General features: G+C 39.3%; 1 protein-coding gene across 1 annotated transcript in view; it reads right to left on the reverse strand.

Moving 5' to 3' along the window:
* Window positions 1–17,711, reverse strand: part of FBN1 (fibrillin 1) — a 151,489-nt gene that overhangs the window by 36,485 nt on the left and 97,293 nt on the right. Inside the window, exons 26-34 of the mRNA XM_054387954.1 lie at window positions 17,562–17,690; window positions 16,941–17,066; window positions 16,702–16,827; window positions 15,725–15,847; window positions 12,073–12,198; window positions 11,130–11,255; window positions 3,144–3,266; window positions 2,521–2,643; window positions 578–703 (exon numbers count right to left, since the gene is read on the reverse strand). Coding sequence (XP_054243929.1) covers window positions 578–703; window positions 2,521–2,643; window positions 3,144–3,266; window positions 11,130–11,255; window positions 12,073–12,198; window positions 15,725–15,847; window positions 16,702–16,827; window positions 16,941–17,066; window positions 17,562–17,690 — 1,128 coding nt within the window. The remainder of the gene's footprint in view (window positions 1–577; window positions 704–2,520; window positions 2,644–3,143; window positions 3,267–11,129; window positions 11,256–12,072; window positions 12,199–15,724; window positions 15,848–16,701; window positions 16,828–16,940; window positions 17,067–17,561; window positions 17,691–17,711) is intronic.

Consider the following 17,711-nt stretch of genomic DNA (forward strand, 5'->3'; position numbering starts at 1 on the left):
ATTTGATTTTTGAGAATAGAAAGCACTTACAAAGAGGTTGTAAGCACTTAAATGACAACTAACTTTCAAAACTGAACAAATACTCAGTTTTGGTGGGGTTTCATGGGGTTTTGATGGTCATACAAACTTTCTGCAAGACTTCAAACTGATTCTGTACCTCACAGAAGCCCTCAAAGCATGTTCAGTGTGTTAGCTGCCAAATCAGTACTTTTCAGCTTCATATATATACCAAGGCAAAGTAGATTTTTCCATTTAACTTACGAATAAAATTAGGAACTGGGTACAAATGACAAAGACAAAATGGCAGCTGACAGGGCTATTTAGATCATCAATCTGATCCACAAATAATACATTGTAAGATAGGCTCCAAAAAGCTGTTCTCTCTATATATAATAGGTAGATGAACACCTAAAGGCTCATGATAAATGTATGAAGTGAAAGAAAGCAACTACTATTGACATTTCTTGTGTAGTTCTCAATACAATCACAACTGCAACCAACTGTAAATTTTTTCAAACATAAAATACTATTAAGGTAGAAATTTGCTAAGTGTTGTTTAAAGCTTACAAAGAATTACCTTCACATGCCTTCCCATCTGGGCTTGGCAAAAATCCCATATCACATTCACAGCGATAACCTCCTGGGGCATTGAGGCACTGCCCATTTTCACAGAGATTCACATTTTCTGAGCATTCATCAAGGTCTGTAGAAGGAAGAGAAATTGCAGGTTTACAGTAAATATGGTTCCCTCAACCAACATTTTTTTGAGCTGCAGCATGTGATGTTCTAAGGATTTTAACTATTCTGTTAGTTCTGAACGCTTACAGAAGAGACTGTAGAAACTAGTTCTGTGCTAGAGCTATTACATGTAGCAAATGAGTCTGCTTCCAGTATGTCAAAAATACAGCTTCTAATCAAAAGGAAAATCAGAGAAAGGCACAGACTCCTAATGCAGCTACAGTTAATAACAATCAAAGGCAGTACATAGGGTCAAATTTAGTCTCAGAATGAGCACATGAATTTCATTATAATTATTGCTTCTATTGTAACAAAGCCTAGAGGCAGCAACTGAAAAAAGAGGTTCACTGTGCAATGAGGAAGCGTACGGTAATAGGCAGTCTCTGTGCCAAACATACAAAATACTGACAAAAAGTGTCACTGAGGTGAAAATAACTTGATCAAAATTAAACTGCAGGCTCACAGCTGATGAGAAAACCAGCGTTGCTTACTGCAATACACTGCCTTTCAGAGAGACTGTGGCCCTTATTCTCTAGTGGAAGTTTTATACATCACAAAACCACCCAACTTGTTGCAAGAGTCCGGCTGGGAGTGTGAGCTTGTAGAAGTCCATGGCTGGCAATTCAAAGGTAGTACCTACCAGGGTGAATTCTGCACACTTTGGCAGAGGGCTTACAGAACAATTGCATGCCTTAGTTTGAGTCCAGCCAACTCTCGAATCCATAAACAATAAAGCATCCAAATTTATAAACCCCAAAAAGTTCTACTGAATGCAGAAAATCTGTACATGCTCAGTTTTAAAGATGAATTTTATGGACTCCTGCAGATCATCATGTGGGAAATCAACAAAGAGCACTGGGTTATGGAGGTGACTAAGGAAGCTGTATTCAATTCAAAAGCGAATTATACAAAGACAATTCAACAAAATCCCAGGGTCCTTTTATTAATTTTGAATGACTCAAATTCATCCTTAAACCTGCTGAACCAGATTCTCAGATGCCATAAAAACCTGCTGTAGTTGACAGTGTACTGCTGATTTGCACGAGCTAAGCCTGACTCACCAGCTGTCTACTATATGGCTTCATTCCAAACATAGTCCCCCTCCATGCAGTACCACCAGCAACACTGACATCCTTAGTGTAATAGCAGCACTCCTGATGCCTAAGCTTACACAAGGCTAATCTGCTTTTCAAAGCAGAAGACTGAATTGTGGGTTGGAAACATCTCTCTCACAATGTTTTATGATCAGATTTACAGTTTATAAAATGAGGTTTCAGAAGCAGCTACTTCCATCACTCTAAATGTCAGCACTTCATCCTGACATCCTCTCTCAGGATGATGCAGTAAAGATGGCAGCCAGTACACACTCACTTCAGGAAAGAGCAAATATTTGTTGGTAATTTTATGAAATAATTTTGATGCATGTGCCCTATTCTTTAAATATTAAGGTTGGTAGCCTCAAAGTAAAGAAGTTTTCCCTTATGTTTAAGTGAAACCTCCTGAGTTCTAGTTCATACCCATTGCCCCTTGTCCTATCAGTGGGCACAACCAAAAAGAGACCAGCCCCATCCTCTTGACCTCCACCCTTAGATATTTACATGCATTGATGGGATCCCCCCTCAGCAGAGTACAGCGTGTAGTACACTGTATTTCTCTCAAGTAGTGGTAATACAGGTGAAGTAGAAGACAATGGAAGACGGTATCTTAGAGAATAATTTCAAATGTTTATCTTTGTGTAAGGGACGACTGGAGATTATTCAATCATTTGCTAAGAAAGCTCACCTGTACAAGTGAAGCCATCCCCAGTGTAACCTTCTTTACACAGGCAGCGGTAAGAGCCCATTGTATTCTTGCAATCAGCATGTGGGCTGCAATTGTGGGTTCCGTTGGAGCATTCATCCAGATCTTTAAAACAATTAAAAAAATACTTAAAAATATACTTTATATACTATATGTTTTATATACCTTATAAAAATGTATTTTAAACTTTAAATAATCTTCTGTAATAAAAGCCACACATATATGGGGTCATCTGATTGGAAGAAGTCTGACAAGGTAACTGTACATGAGGAAGCTGCAGGGCACACTCAAGACCTACATGTTTTCACAGGGAGCACCAGAACTCTCAGTGCCTCCCATCAGCTGCTTTCAATGACACAGTGTTTTTTATTGTGGTCCAGTCTGTTTTCACTAGTCACAAGCCAAATATGAGACAATGCTGACTTCACAGTTGCCATGGTAGAGAATTTGTCCTCCAAGAGATCATGTCAAATTGACCTAACAAGCTCGATAACCACTTGTCTTTTCAATTTGTAGGTGTGGTATTGCTTTTTTTTTTTTCAGAATTGCTATGACCCAGTTTTGATTTGACCTTACTAAGAAACACAAATGTGTAAGACCCTCACCTGTGCACTTGATACCATTTCCAATCCATCCAGGGCTGCAGCTACATTTGAAACTGCCTGCGGTGTTTGTACATATGGCATGTCTATCGCAGTTATGAGCTCCGATTTCACACTCATTGATATCTGTAAAAACAGAGATGTTTGAAGAGCTCATGGATCAAACTTTTTCATATCCCAGTAACTGTTGCTAGAATTTCTCAAGAAGGACAATGTGAACATGCAAGCAACCCTTCATTTCTTTAGAATATGATATTTCAAAATTAAGCAGAACAGAAAAATCACAACAAAGAAAAGCAAAGAAGCATGCAGCATATTTCAAACATGCTGCCCTCCTATCAGGTGGCTCTACATTGTACGGTTTGCTAAAATGTCTCAGAGGCACCTCTGCTGCCCAGGGACTCCTGGAATGCAGCATACCCACAGCCCCCACCCTATTTGCAAGGGTGCTGATGAACACCACCTGCAAACTCCTCCTAAGATTTTCCCTAGACAGTAAAGGCAAGCAGGTTCTACTTTGCCAGAGACTGTGCAGGAGGGGGAGGACAGGCTGTACCACTGCATTTAATGTGACAGCTGATAGACACAAAGATCATCAGGTATGCATTTTATTAAGAACTCAGGAAACCCAAGACAGTGGAAAAAAGTCAGCATCCCTGGAGACACCAGGCAGCAAGTCATCCAATCTTCAACATATGCACTCGTGCCAGCACATTCTATTTCACTACTTGCTATTTTCACCTTGTTTTCATTCTTGAGCATTTTTTGGCAATGTCGAAATGTAGACCAAAAGAAACAAACTGAACTCCATTCTTCCTTGTCACAAAACAGTATTAATGCCCTGTATAAGTACTTGAAGAATGTATAAACTCAAAGGCAAAGTTTCCAGAAATTACTACCGGTAACTAAAACAAAGCTGGCAGGAATTTTCTTACACATCTGAGGTATGGATTTCACAGTGTTTTCTGTAACCAACTTTCTCTAACCAGGATTTACTTCCATGCAGGATGTAAATTATCTACAATTCACATGGAATCACTTAATATTTATATCAATTTTTTCAGTCCTCCCAGGTGCCTTTGCTGTTGCAGTAAGTCAAATAATCTCATTCTGTACAATAGCTGATGGAAAGTGAAAACAAGCTCAAAAACTCTGCATGATTCCATACACAAAAACCCAGTTCAGACCCCTCTCCAGAAGATGATTAAGAAAAGGCATCAGCCACTAACCGTGTAACAACCTTTGGAGTTCTCAGTCCCTAAACCCATAGACTTCAGTTTCCGTACCATTGTACCTTAAAAAAAATTAGCTCTTTGAAGAGGCCAAGAGAGTGAATCCATTCTGGAAAGCTTCCAGGTACCATCTTAACCACTTCACAACCCTTTTCTAGGACTTTCTGTCCATTCCTGTTTAGCCAACAGGCTGAGCCTTTTCTTTATATCACATACATGTAGTTTGTCTTTTCACAAAGGCTATGTGTGACACTGAGAAACAGACCACATACATCTGTCAATCTACAATTGAATATTCAAGTCCAGAAATGACCCAAGCCCACTGCTGGTTTAGGGGTTTTGTTTGGTCAGTTTTGTGTTTGGTTTTTGTTTCTTTGTTTTTTTTTTTTTCCAAAGTCTGTAGAGTGCAACTGCAAACAATTTTTTTTAGGGTTTTTTTTTCCCTAAATGAGGTATTTTTCTGAATCAAAACCCCAGACATGAGTACTTCCATGATCTGAATGTTGATGTCTAGATATGGATCTGAATTAGGCAGTTGGAATCTGCTGTTAATGAATGTTGACTGCACCAACATTCCTGAAAGCGTACAAATTGGCACTTTCTTTTTAAAACTTAAAAGAAGGGTCAGAGCATACGTGCCTTTAGTACATGCAGAAACTCCTATGAAGATAACATTACCCTAAACAGGAAACTACTGTCTGTTAAAAATCTTATTGGTGGTCTGAAAAAAAACACCACTCAATTTGGCTTAGACTGAAGGGAAAGACTAGGAGGAATTTTGAGATCTTGACTACAGTATACAGTGACAAAGAATCTGAGACAAACACTCTATATTTTAATCTTTACATGACTTAAAAATCCAAACTGTTAGAGCACTGCTAACATGAAGATTACCCTGTATTGGATTATTTGATACTTTTGAGACACACAGCCATGATGTGCTTCCTTATACCATGCAGAGTACAACAAAACATCACAAAACGTCAGCAGTGGAGAATATTTTGCCAAGAATTTTTTTTAAACCACCAGTGTGGAGACGAGTGCCTGCCCTTGTCAGTACACCAGCAAACACAAACAGAAACTTGCATGCAACAGCTACATCACAATGAAGTCATGCTCAGGCTCCAGTTTAAGGCAGTTTAAAATTTTCAGCTCTGCCTATATTGACAGTGGACTCCACGCCAGCCCACCTTTCACCAACCCACTATCACTTTGCACCTGAGAGCTGCCATAAAACATCTCTCAGCGGAACTGAGACACTGGTGCCCTTGCACTGGACACTTGTTCCCTTGTCAGCTATTTGACACACACACTGAAAAGCTTGGAATCTCCTGCAGGATCAAAGTTGCAAGCAGAAATCTATATCCAAACAGGGGTATTTGTAATGGCATAAAACATTTTCAGACCTCATCCACTGAAATACCATTCAACTTGTTTTGAACAAAATCCTGAAATCCTTTCCAGCTTTTCTCCAGGAAAAAAAAATTGATAGATTGTGATGCTTTTTTATTGGGTAAAGATCAAACGGGGAATACAAAATGCATTTTGTAATACTGTTAACCTTTACAGGGACATTGCAGGGCTTATTTATTGACACATGGAAAGGTTTTCAGATACAGGAAGCTGATTGAGGCATATAAAATGCCATCACTGGCTTCAGTCTAGATATTACTTATTTTCAAAGATATCTGCATTTAACTCAGATGTTGTTTTGCTGTAATCCCTACTCTCTCCTTTCATTGCACAGCTGAGTTATAAGCCTAAATTTATTGCACTGCAATTATTTCCAAGGCAAAAGAGATCTCAGACCAAACATGGTCCTGTGTAAATGGGGCAGTGAAATCAATGGAATTTATGCTTATGCTGGAGCTTAATATGGATTTATGTTGCCATAAGTATTGAATTAGGCTTCACAGAATGAAACAAAAAGGAGAAGTTGAGCTCTGTAGGGGAAAAATTAACTCAACATGAGTATCTTTAATAAGAACAAGAATCCAGATTGTGCTGTCTTCATGGCAGTACAGACAGTACTAACCTCTTCCAATACTCCAACTCTTTTCATGCAATTGTTTGAAGAAAAAGACATTAATCGGTCTGAGTAAAGGTATCGTGACCCAAAGAGCACACAAGAGGACACTACTCAAGTCACGGTTTCACACAGTGATGGCTTATTCCTGTTGACTTTGGGGGGATTTTCACTAAAAGAGTGAGTCATTGATTTATATCAACCGTCTCCTTCTGCCTCCAGTATGAGGCCATGACAAGCCAAGGAAAACAAAGACATTCCAATCCAAGACTGACATTGCATCCTCAGCCAGTCCCATTGTGCCCCAGTCCTGCTGCACAAATGTTCTCAGCTTTGTAATTGCACAACTTCCATTAACACTAAGGGAGTTGTCTGCCTGCAACAGATGAGAATACATATAATAAAGAGTATGAGGATCTGACATCATAACAATCCCAAGCACTCTGGGGAAAAAGCCTGTCAATCACCCTATGTTGTTGGTTCCTTCAGTTCTCTTCTCTGGACAAAGACTTTTTCTCTCAAGTCTTTGCTAAGTAATAGTCTCTCCCATTAATCAGAGAAGCACAGATTTTTAGGGCTGTGGATGTCCAGCAAAAATAGACATCATATATACCTGTCATGGCGGCACTATGCTTGCAAATGTGGCCAGCAAAGGAAAGAGCAGGGGGATAAGTCACTGTATTCTCACTGATACTCTGGGAACAACCGAGTCATTCCTCTGTGTTTGAATAGAGCAAGAGTGAACATTAACCCATGAAAACTCACAAGTTCATCACAGGGCATGAAATCCTCAGGGCAGTCCATGTACCATTTATCTTTTCTGTTTGGTGTCATCAGGGCTTTAACAGACTATAAGGACTCTTAGGAAAGCGTGATTGAATTCAGACTGCCTATACATCAGCACTGTTTGGAATTATGCAAATCCTTTAAGCATTTTCTGACTTTGTAATCTTTTTGGGCACTCTCTTCATATCTGTGCATTTTCTCGTGCTGATGTCTCATTGGTATTTAAAGCCTGAGCCTGATTCCCACAGAGCCAGTTGTCTGGTGGAAGTCACAGGGCATTTTCTCCTCTTGGATTACTGCCCACGTCATCAGGTAGATAAAAGGTAAGGCTTTTCAGAGAAGACTGTGAACTTCAACTTGGTGCTTTCATAAATATAGAAATATGTAGAAAAATTCCCCTATTCTGATCTCACCTGTAAATTTTTTTTGTCTCTTTTGGAATTTATTCAGCGTACTGCACCATAAGCACCTCCTGGACTTTGAAGTCAAGTAGTGCAGTTATTGCCTGCTGTCCATCCTTACATCATCAGCCTGGGGTGCACCATGTTATTGCTGGACAGATGCCTACTCATGATACGCTCCTTCCATAATACCCCCACGGGCAGCACCTTAACATTATTATCCTCTGGTATTTTGCCTGACACAGCCAGCTCTCAGATTCTAGTGTGAGGTGTCCCTGCCCATAGCAGGGGGGTTGGAACTAGATGATCCTTGTGGTCCCTTCCAACCCTGGCTGATTCTATGATTCATAAGGGGAAATGCATTTGCTTCACTGACACCAGAACGCTCTTGTGCCATCATGACTGAAACACAATGTATTATTAATGGCTAGAAGTCAAAGGCAGGAAAGGGAGGTAAGCACATGATACAAGCCACAAAATGTTATGGTCTATTTCTGAGGGCATGACGGGGCTCATCTTTCCCTTTCACTTTATCAGGCGTCCTTCTCTTTATAACTATGCTACTGTCAGCCATAAGAGCAGGCAGTGAATATCCACTCATCTGTTATCCAGTATCATCATTACTGGCTGGCAGTAAGTAATGTTCAAGACCAAACCCTCTAACCTTACATTCCACACCAAGGCCATAGTTTAACAACTTCACCACTTCCACTAGCCTTTCTCCAAACAGAACTTGCATGGCCTTTGCAGAATCAGAGCCTGGTCTCAATCTTCAACTGCGTGAGTCTGTTGTGGAGAAATCCAGCTGATTTTTAAAGCACATTTATTTTTGATCTGATGACAATCTCAGGCAGCTTCTGCCCCTAAATTCACCTTGTTCTCTTTGACATTGTGAAGAGCACCCCAAGTCTGTGCAAGTACAGCTCCATCATGAGCAAAGAGGTCTGCACACACAGCTGTAACTGGCATGAGTGAACAAGAGAGAGTCAAAGAAGAACTTTTTCCTCTGTGAAAATCCAGAGCAAATAAACCTAAGGCTCTGCATCAACAGTGGAGTATTGCAGATTTACAGGCAATACTCCAGAGTGGTGATGAATCACAAAATACAAACGCAAGTGCCAACACAGCATTTCATCTCTGCTTGTGTACATGTATACCATATTGACAGAAAAAGCTGAGACAAGATATCTGTCATAAAGCTGAGAAATCTGGAATTGGGCTAAGGGAAAACTTTGTAATCTCTCTAGTGGCTATGTACCATTGCCTGCCTAGAAAAACCTAAAGTGAACTGCTCTAAATCAGTTTTGCCACAGTATGCCTCATGATTGGAAATTAGACCATTCACAGCACTTTGCCTAGGAAATCTGCATCTACAATGTATATTTTTACAGAATTTACAAAATTATACTTTTGTTACTGAACTGTACTCATTACTGAGAATCAAGGAAGAGGGAAAACTAACATCTGTGTGGGATGGGAATGTAAGTCAGTGGGTGGATTCTGAATACTGTTAATGATTGGGGAAAAAAAAACATGTTTATTTGTTAAAATGGAAACAATCAGTAATGACAAGGGAACTGAAATATTTAGACAAAACTGTAATGGAACCCAGAGGACATTATTTAGTTTTCTCATGAAACAGAGAGCCTCCCATCCAAGGCATTGTACACATTTGTAGCATTTTTTTTTTTCCACAGGAGTTCCTAAAAACTGTGGAGATTTGATCTGTCTGTAAGATAAGAATTGAAACCTGGGGTCAAGGTGCTGCTGGTAAGGTCCTGTCAGAAAGTCATGAAGGATGCTCTTGTGGTCTGCATTACCTGAGCCTGGAAACTTCAGCTCTGTTCTAACACTATGCAAACAGGAGGTGAGGAATTCAAAGATCTCCAGCAGTAAATCAGACTTTTTAACACAAATGTGAGAATCCGCATACTGTAGTTATAGTGGGACCTGTATTCACACAGTTTCATCAGCAGGAAACCAACCTAGAAAGTTCCTGCTCTGCTTCCTCCCTTTTCTGATTAAATCCACAAGATTCTGATGATTTGACTATGATCCCATCTCAGCTGAATCAGCGTAACTGATACTTCACCTTCTTGCTGTAGCCCACTGGCCTCTTTCACTGAGGCCCTCTACAGCACCTGTTGTAATTAAGGTGTCCTGATAGTTTTCCTGGTGAACGCCATCCTCCCTGGGACATCAGCATATAGCCAAAAGCAGCAGAGGATGGGCTGAGGGAAAGACAAAGATGTGTGACGTGGTGGGAAGAGCCCACATGGCAGACAGCGTACATCCAGAGGGCTGGGCTTGGCTGGGACCAAGAGGGAGGGATTCCCCTGCCTCTGTGTTAACAAAAAAATACTGCTTGGAACAACAGCCACCTCCTTGCATCACATGATGCCAAAATTGGGGGTATTTCCAGGCACTTCCCCAGAACCCATACCTCAGATTCCTCTCCTGCCTCCATGACCTTTCTCTGTCTTTTGCCTTCTACTACTAGTTGCTTAATCTTCCCTGACTGCTCCTTTGCTGGGAGTTGTAGCCACATCATGTGTAACAGATTGTGACAAGGGTTTTCAGGTCTAGAGGACCAAAGATCTTCGTACAGTTTAGCACAGAAACAAAGAACATTGAAGTGCTGATCTTCAGGGCACAATCAGGGATTTCTTTGATTTAGTTCATATGTAAGTCAAAGGCAACTGTTACTAACACAACTTTTCATCTACAGTCCAATATGCAAAGCACAACTCCAGTTCTCAGACTGTTCTACAAGAGTCATAAAAAAAACAAACTTCATATATTTGGGACACTTACAGAATTATATTATTAACCATACAATAACAGCAGCCTCAGAATAAAAGTTTGTCTCAATGAAATTGCCAGAAATGTTTTTAGCCTAAATCTACACTAAAATTATATCAAACATAGGTTTGCATTCATACTTGGGCAAAGTCTAAGTCTCTCAACACCTTGGCTTGAGACCCCAGCCCTAGGATATTAGTATCATGCCCTTGGATCCTGTATATATCAGTCTCTCCTGTTTGTTGGCAATACATGAAATAATGCAAATTCTGATTTTGCTGATATGAGGTAGTTGAGCAGCTGCATTGTTGCCACTTTGCAAAAACTGGAAATATATTTTAGCACATATTTCAAGCTGTCTGTCTGCCAAAATAACGCTCAGAATAGATACCTGTTATTTGCAGGCACAATATAAAATTAACTCATCCAAATGTACTGAGGTCCTCAGGAGTCTGTCCCGTTACCCGCATTGGCATTTTCTGTTCCCTTAGACCAACAACAATGCAGTCATAAGCCAAATTATGTTCCCAGTGGACATCTTGTCACTCATTTCAGAAGCTGCAGCATTCTCATGCTGTGCCACTGAAGTTCAGTAGAACGAGCTCAGCCAACTTGGATAAGAGATATGACATTTAGTACAAAGGAGTGAATAGAAGCAGAGTGAGGGGAGGTTTGGAACGCTAGAAAAAAGGGCATGCAGATTCATGAGTTTAGCTACAAGTTAGCAAATTTCAAAACATACCTGTGCAACCAGTTGTGCCTTTCTTGCCTGAATATCCCATATCACAATGACAAATAAATGAGCCTTTCGTATTCTCACAGGTTCCACTTAGACAGATGTTTGGATGCAGATCACATTCATTAACATCTAAAAAAAAAAAAAGATTTATTAAATTTAAAATCAGTAAGATTTATTAAGTAAAATTCTTAGACAATACAAAACCTGGTCTTAGTATGCAAAAAGAAAACTGTTTAGGGGATTTATTCCTCACCTAGCATATGATCTGAGATCTGTTTTAACGCTACTATATAACCATATCTGTATGAACAGACTTTTAACTCCAACTTGCCTTAAAAAGAGAGCAAAATTCAGCACAATATCCAAAGATTGATTATGTCTATTTAGTGACCCTTTCTATGCATATATTCTCTGTGTGTGCATATACACTTATATATGCATGCATGCATACATTATCCAGTTTTGCACAAACGTCTCCTCAAATGCACTCCACATTTTTAATTTCAATGTGAAAACTTGTGTTTAGAGATACATTGTTTCATGATTTTGCTCTACCGAGATACAGCACATGCATATTTACTTTTTCTTAAGAAACAATGAGTTTAAATCATCACTGGTGATGAAGTTTTCCACAGCATCATCCACCAGCACTCACCCACCCTTCTACATGCATTCCTTCATCTGAGATGCATAAAAACCTCACTGGAAGAGGACTCAAAGATACAGTGGTATAGATCATCATGTTTGCATCCCACACTCTAGGGATATACACAGATTACATGAGCATTTGAAAAACACAGCTTGCGCAGTGAGGCTGGCCTTATGGTCAGGTGGCCAAAATTCAGGCAACCACACTTTAACTATAGTTGTCTGCCTACTTGGAAATAGTGTCTACATATTTTTTTCCTTAGTTAATGCAGAGAGGAATATATGTGCTTTCACTTACCTATGCAAGTCTTCATGTCTTCAGATGCCATGAATCCATCATAGCAGAGACACCTGTATTCCCCTGGGATGTTTGTACACTGGCCTCCATCACAGATATTAGGATTGTCTTCACACTCATCAATATCTATGGGGAAAAAAATCAGATTAAAATATGCTACCTTTATGGAATGCAACTAACCAAAATCATGGCAAGCAAACACTGATAAACATGATAAAGGTTGAGTCCTTGCAAATAACTGAACAGCATATTTCAAAATTGTCTTGATGAGTAAGCTCCTCATCTTTAGCTTAAGTTACTGGCAAATATTCCCCTCCAAGTCTAATGGCAACATGAACCAACTTTGGAGGTAAAAAAGCCATTGACAGAGAAAAACCCACTCCAAGAGCACATTTTCACACCAAACGGCCACAAAAAGATGGAGATCCTTGGTTACAATTCATCATTGTTGAAGCCAATGGAAGATCTGAAGTCAAATTCAGTGACAAAAATACTGAATCTTACGGTAGAGTTTAAAACAGCCGTTGTACCTGCAGAGTATCTCTACAGATCTCAAGGGTGTTACAAACTGAAAACACAGCTGAAATAATTACAGCGCATACATTTATTTCACTAAGAGATTTAATGTTGTTTTTTTTTTAGCATTTCAGCTGACTGGCCAGGACAGCCATACAATTACATCCTCTAGCATGTAAGTTGTTTTCTCAGTTCAGGCAATTGACCATTACTGATTGAAGGCAAGCTGCGGAAGCAGACACTTTATTATAGGAATGCTGCCGTGCTAAGGTCTGGAATCTTTCAGAGTCCCCAGGGTTATATTAGTGGTCCTTGTAAAAACCCCAGAATCTCCTTGTGTCAGCACCAGCATGGCCAGCAAGAGCAAAAATCAGAAACTCTGCCTAGTAATACCATGGGAAAAAAATCAGCACAAAAAGTACAAGATTCAGGAACCTCCCTCCAAGAGAAAGGGTGTAACTCATTATCAGACCAGTCTATTGTGGATTGCAGTAATTATGCAGCTACAGAAAATGAACTTGCTTTAACTTAAAATACTATGTTCATTATTCTTCTGTATTTCAAGCAGTTAGTGCTTGTGTGGATACACAGCTTCTGCAAGGAAGTCCCTGTTCATCTTAATAAGCAAATAATGTTGGCACAGACATTAGCCTGAAAATGTTAATTTGGAATGGAATTTGAATTAACATGCAAAATTAAGCTCTAGAAATGGGCATAATAATGACAGAAATAAAGAGCTTTATTTACTAACCTGTCACTGTACTGATTTCACAGTTGGGGGAAAATCAGCTGACAAAGAACCTGTTGTTTCTTCTAATTGAACTGATTATTTATGGATAACCTCACCAATTCAAACCTGACCTACTACTGAACTGAAAGGCATTCTTACCAGGTCAATTATCAAGCAACAGATTCCATAATGGCTTCCAGCTTTGTGTGATGTTAAAGACAAAAGACATGTTCACATAGAGAGCAAACTGAAAAATGTAAATAGGTGTTTCACATCCTCAGGTCACACTGCTACTACTTCTTGTATAATACACCAACATCTAATAGTAAAACCAGACACTCAGTACAATGCCATCAAACACATTTTTTCTTATTTGTCACTCAGTTTCAGCAGAAGTAAAATATCAGCATGCAGATTTTGAATTTCACCAGATGTTTACATATGTAATTCACATCTTTTCAAAAGAAGGCACCAACTCTAAAAGTGTGGTGAAGGTGATCCCTCTGGATATTTTCTTAGGTAGTTTGATTTGACATGCAAAGGTCAGGTGTTTCTGCTATTTAAACTTTTTTGTGTGCTGGCTATTGCAATTCAACTCTTTCTTAAAGGTGAGTATGAAAATCAATAGCTAATAGCTATTATTGGCTGGCCTATGAATTCTTTTTTTTTTTCAGAGTCAAGACTGATAGAAATACACATAAAATCATGACTAAGATCAGATGCTTTTCTATTCCTCACCCAGATATGACCAGACTACAAATTTCTACAGACTTATTTATAGTCACATTAATGTGTGGACAAACTCACTGTGAATCCATCCCCTTCCCATAGCAAAGGTAATTACTTCCTCCCTTTTTAATTTTGAGAAGGCAAAGATGATAGTCTTCCACTCCATATGCAGGAAGGTGCTCTAAATGACACACTCTGGTTTTGGGTTAGAGACGTTTTTGGGTGACTAAGGGGAAGCAGGATTAAAGCACAGAACTACTTCTAGGCAGTAGACTTGAGATCCCTAAGACTCTCGAAGTACACATTTGGTCCCCAGTAAAGCCAAGCAGATGAAAACAGAAAAAGGGCTCAGAGACACATGCACCCCCACTTCTCCCTTGCCTCTCATGTCCTGTCACTTGGGTTTAGGTTTTGGCCGAAACACAATTTTGATCAACTGGTTTAATTTTTGCGTTGAAAATCTGCTCCAAACACCAATGTTTGGAGAAGTTTTTGTAGAAAGTTGCCTTTTCTAGAAACTTGACCTAAAGCAAACTATTTCTAATCTAAATATTTTCGGTTTTTAAATACTTCCTTTCAGGGTCAGCCAAATTTGTACTTTTTCTAGCTGATTTCTTCCTTTGAACAAAGGCCCAATGCTTGCTGTACACTGGCTACTTTACATCTTTCTGACAGTGTAAGCTACAATGGGAAGGCAAACTACATTTAACTAGGATTTAAGGCTCTTTTACCATTTGGAATGGTAACAAGTGGCCTCAGGGGAACTGAGACCCTGGTCAGAAGTCTATAAATATTTACAAATTCTAAACCTGAGCTCTCTCTATCAATGCACTATAGAAAACTCTCCATTTGTTCTACCATAAAGGCGATTCTATTCCAAGGGATTAACCCTGCTATATTTCTCATGCTCTTCAATGAGCTCTTGAGTGGAATTGGCAAACAGCTGGCAAATATTCACATGCCTCAGTAGGCCAGTAGTTGTGCAGCACAAAGTGAGAGATGAGTAGGGTAGAATTATCTTTCCAGTAACCTATGTGGAAATCACCAAAGTATAATTCACTTACTGGGATTATGACTCCCAGATTCCCAAAGGAGAACACGCGACCATTACAGAGCTCTGCAAACTTTCTCACAAACACTGCAGAGTGCAAGAGAGCTGTTTCCTAAGAACTAGTCATACAATTCAGATTTCAGTTTGTCTGAAAGTCATTCAGCTTTGAAGCAATGCAGCATATTTGCATTTGACTAAACAGAGAATTAAAAATAAGAATTTGCTTGCTTGCGTCAGAGCAGATACCACACAACCACAGAGCAGAGCAATCAGCTCATTTTCCATCATTTCTGTCTATTTTCTCTACAATATAAACATACAGTATTTCTTTGCATTGACTTCAATGCATTTTAGATTTGGATCTAACATAACACCTTAAGGGAGAAAATTTTTCTCTTACTGAAAAGATTACTTCTTTTTTTTGGTAATAAAACTCAAAATCAACTTGTAAACCTTCTGAAATAATGAAGAATCAATTCTGTTCTAAGCAATTCAGTCTGCAGTTGTCCAATTCTGGTACTTTGGAGATATCCACTTTAAAAACAGTAGTTTTAAACAAAGAAGGTCCATTTATAAGCTACTGAAATAAACCCTTCCAGCAGAAAAGGTCCCAAAATCTGCCTTACCAGTGCATGTCCTGTGGTCTGGCATGAGTGCAAAACCTTGTTTGCAGCTACACTCATAGCTGCCCTCTGAGTTCGTACAGAAGTTCTCACAGCCACCATTCATTATACTGCACTCATCAATATCTAGAAAAAAGAAAATTACAGTTAAAAATCACAATACTTTTTACTTTAAGGCACATTTCAAGGAACGATTTGAAGCCAGCTTTTCAGAATAGCAACAGTCCTGAATCTACACATTATATTTGCACACTCCTTGAACATTAAAGTGTTTGCAAATATAGCCACTGGGATGCATGTCAGCCAAACCCAGGAGCTAGAGATTATATTAACTCACTGCTTATACAAATATCTCTGCAGTTCTCTTTCTACTTATAGAAATACAACTGTTGGATAACCACCATATCACAAAGGCAACAAACTTTTTGTAAGTATCAAGGAAAAAATATCTCCTGGGCAGAATTAAAGTCAGTGGATTTTTCATGTATTTCCATGGCACAATAAAATATATGCATAGAAAAGAGTGTACAGTACAGGAAAACCCCTTTATCTGAGACAACTGCAGATCAAATTAGGAAAAATTCAATTCAACCATATGATTCTACTCCATGGTCTGTCAGGAATTATGATTTTTAACAAAACACAGAACCAAGGATTTAACAAGTTATTCCCTCTTAATGGTCAAAGTTTGAAGTCTTAGGCCACTTAAAATAGTATGTTATTCTATTCATCAAGATTGATTTACTAGAGAAAAACAGCTATTGCCATTACACAGCTAACTGTAGCCCTGCCATAATTTCATTACCTCCTCACAATAAGGGATGTGCACACTGTGGAGTTTTGCATAGTATTGTGACAGACTACACTAAATTTCGGAATCACAGTTAAAAATTTCTTTATACAACTACTAAAAAAGGCAGTAATTATTTGTGTTTTACTATCCCTATTTGCTAGATACCCCGTGTAGATTTTGTCCTTACCCACGCAGTATAACTTGTCAGGCGTGGACTGATACCCAGGGTTGCAAGCACACTGATACTTTCCAATCAGGTTGACACAACGTCCATTTCGGCACAGGTTGGTGCTTAGCTCACATTCATTAATGTCTGTCGCAGAAGACAAAGAGGAAGGTGGTTTAGGTCTGAGTGAAGATGACACTAAAGCAAACATTGTAAATGCAAACCTTGTGCCCAATATGGATTTTGCCTGCATGTCTCACCTATACACGCAGAGATATTTGGTGATATCTGATGGCCTGGAGGACAATCGCACCGAAAGCTCCCCTCTGTGTTGATGCAGGTGCCGCCTCGGCAGAGAAGTGGATTGCGCTGGCACTCATCGATGTCTGCAGGGAGAAGGGAAGGCACATCACTGCAGGGGCCAGCACTGCCACATGGGCAGCCCATAGTTTGCTACCCATCACAGCACCATCTGCTTACATTGTCTCTGGAGGCTTTCCTACAGTTAGTCATCCCTTACACTTAGAGTGCAGTTAAAAAGAATAATTTATTTTTTAAAAAAAAGGCTTTTTCCAATTTTGGTCTACTCTAACTTCAAAGTTCAGGATGGTTTCCCACTTTGCAGAACAGGGATTGTGGGGGTAAATTTAACATCCTATAACTCTGACCCATGCTCATGTACGCTTTGGCATTCTGTGGAATTAGCGAATTCATGGCTGGGGTGGAAGTCAAGTTAAAGTGAGCTTTAATAAGACTCACAAAATGAGAAGGACCTACACTCAGGTGAATCAAATCTTAAAAAAAATAAATAAAATAAACGATGCATAAGCATACAAGCATGTAGCATACTCGTGCACATCTATGGTCAATAAAAAACATACCCATGCAGTTCTTCATCATCATAAATCCACTTTCATAGCCTTCAAAACATTCACATTTGAAGTCTCCAGGAGTATTAACACAGATGCCTTGGCCACAAAGATCAGGAGAGATACGGCATTCATCGATATCTGCAACACAAAACAAATCCA

Source organism: Indicator indicator, chromosome 16, assembly GCF_027791375.1.
Source record: "Indicator indicator isolate 239-I01 chromosome 16, UM_Iind_1.1, whole genome shotgun sequence".
Lineage (NCBI taxonomy): Eukaryota > Metazoa > Chordata > Aves > Piciformes > Indicatoridae > Indicator > Indicator indicator.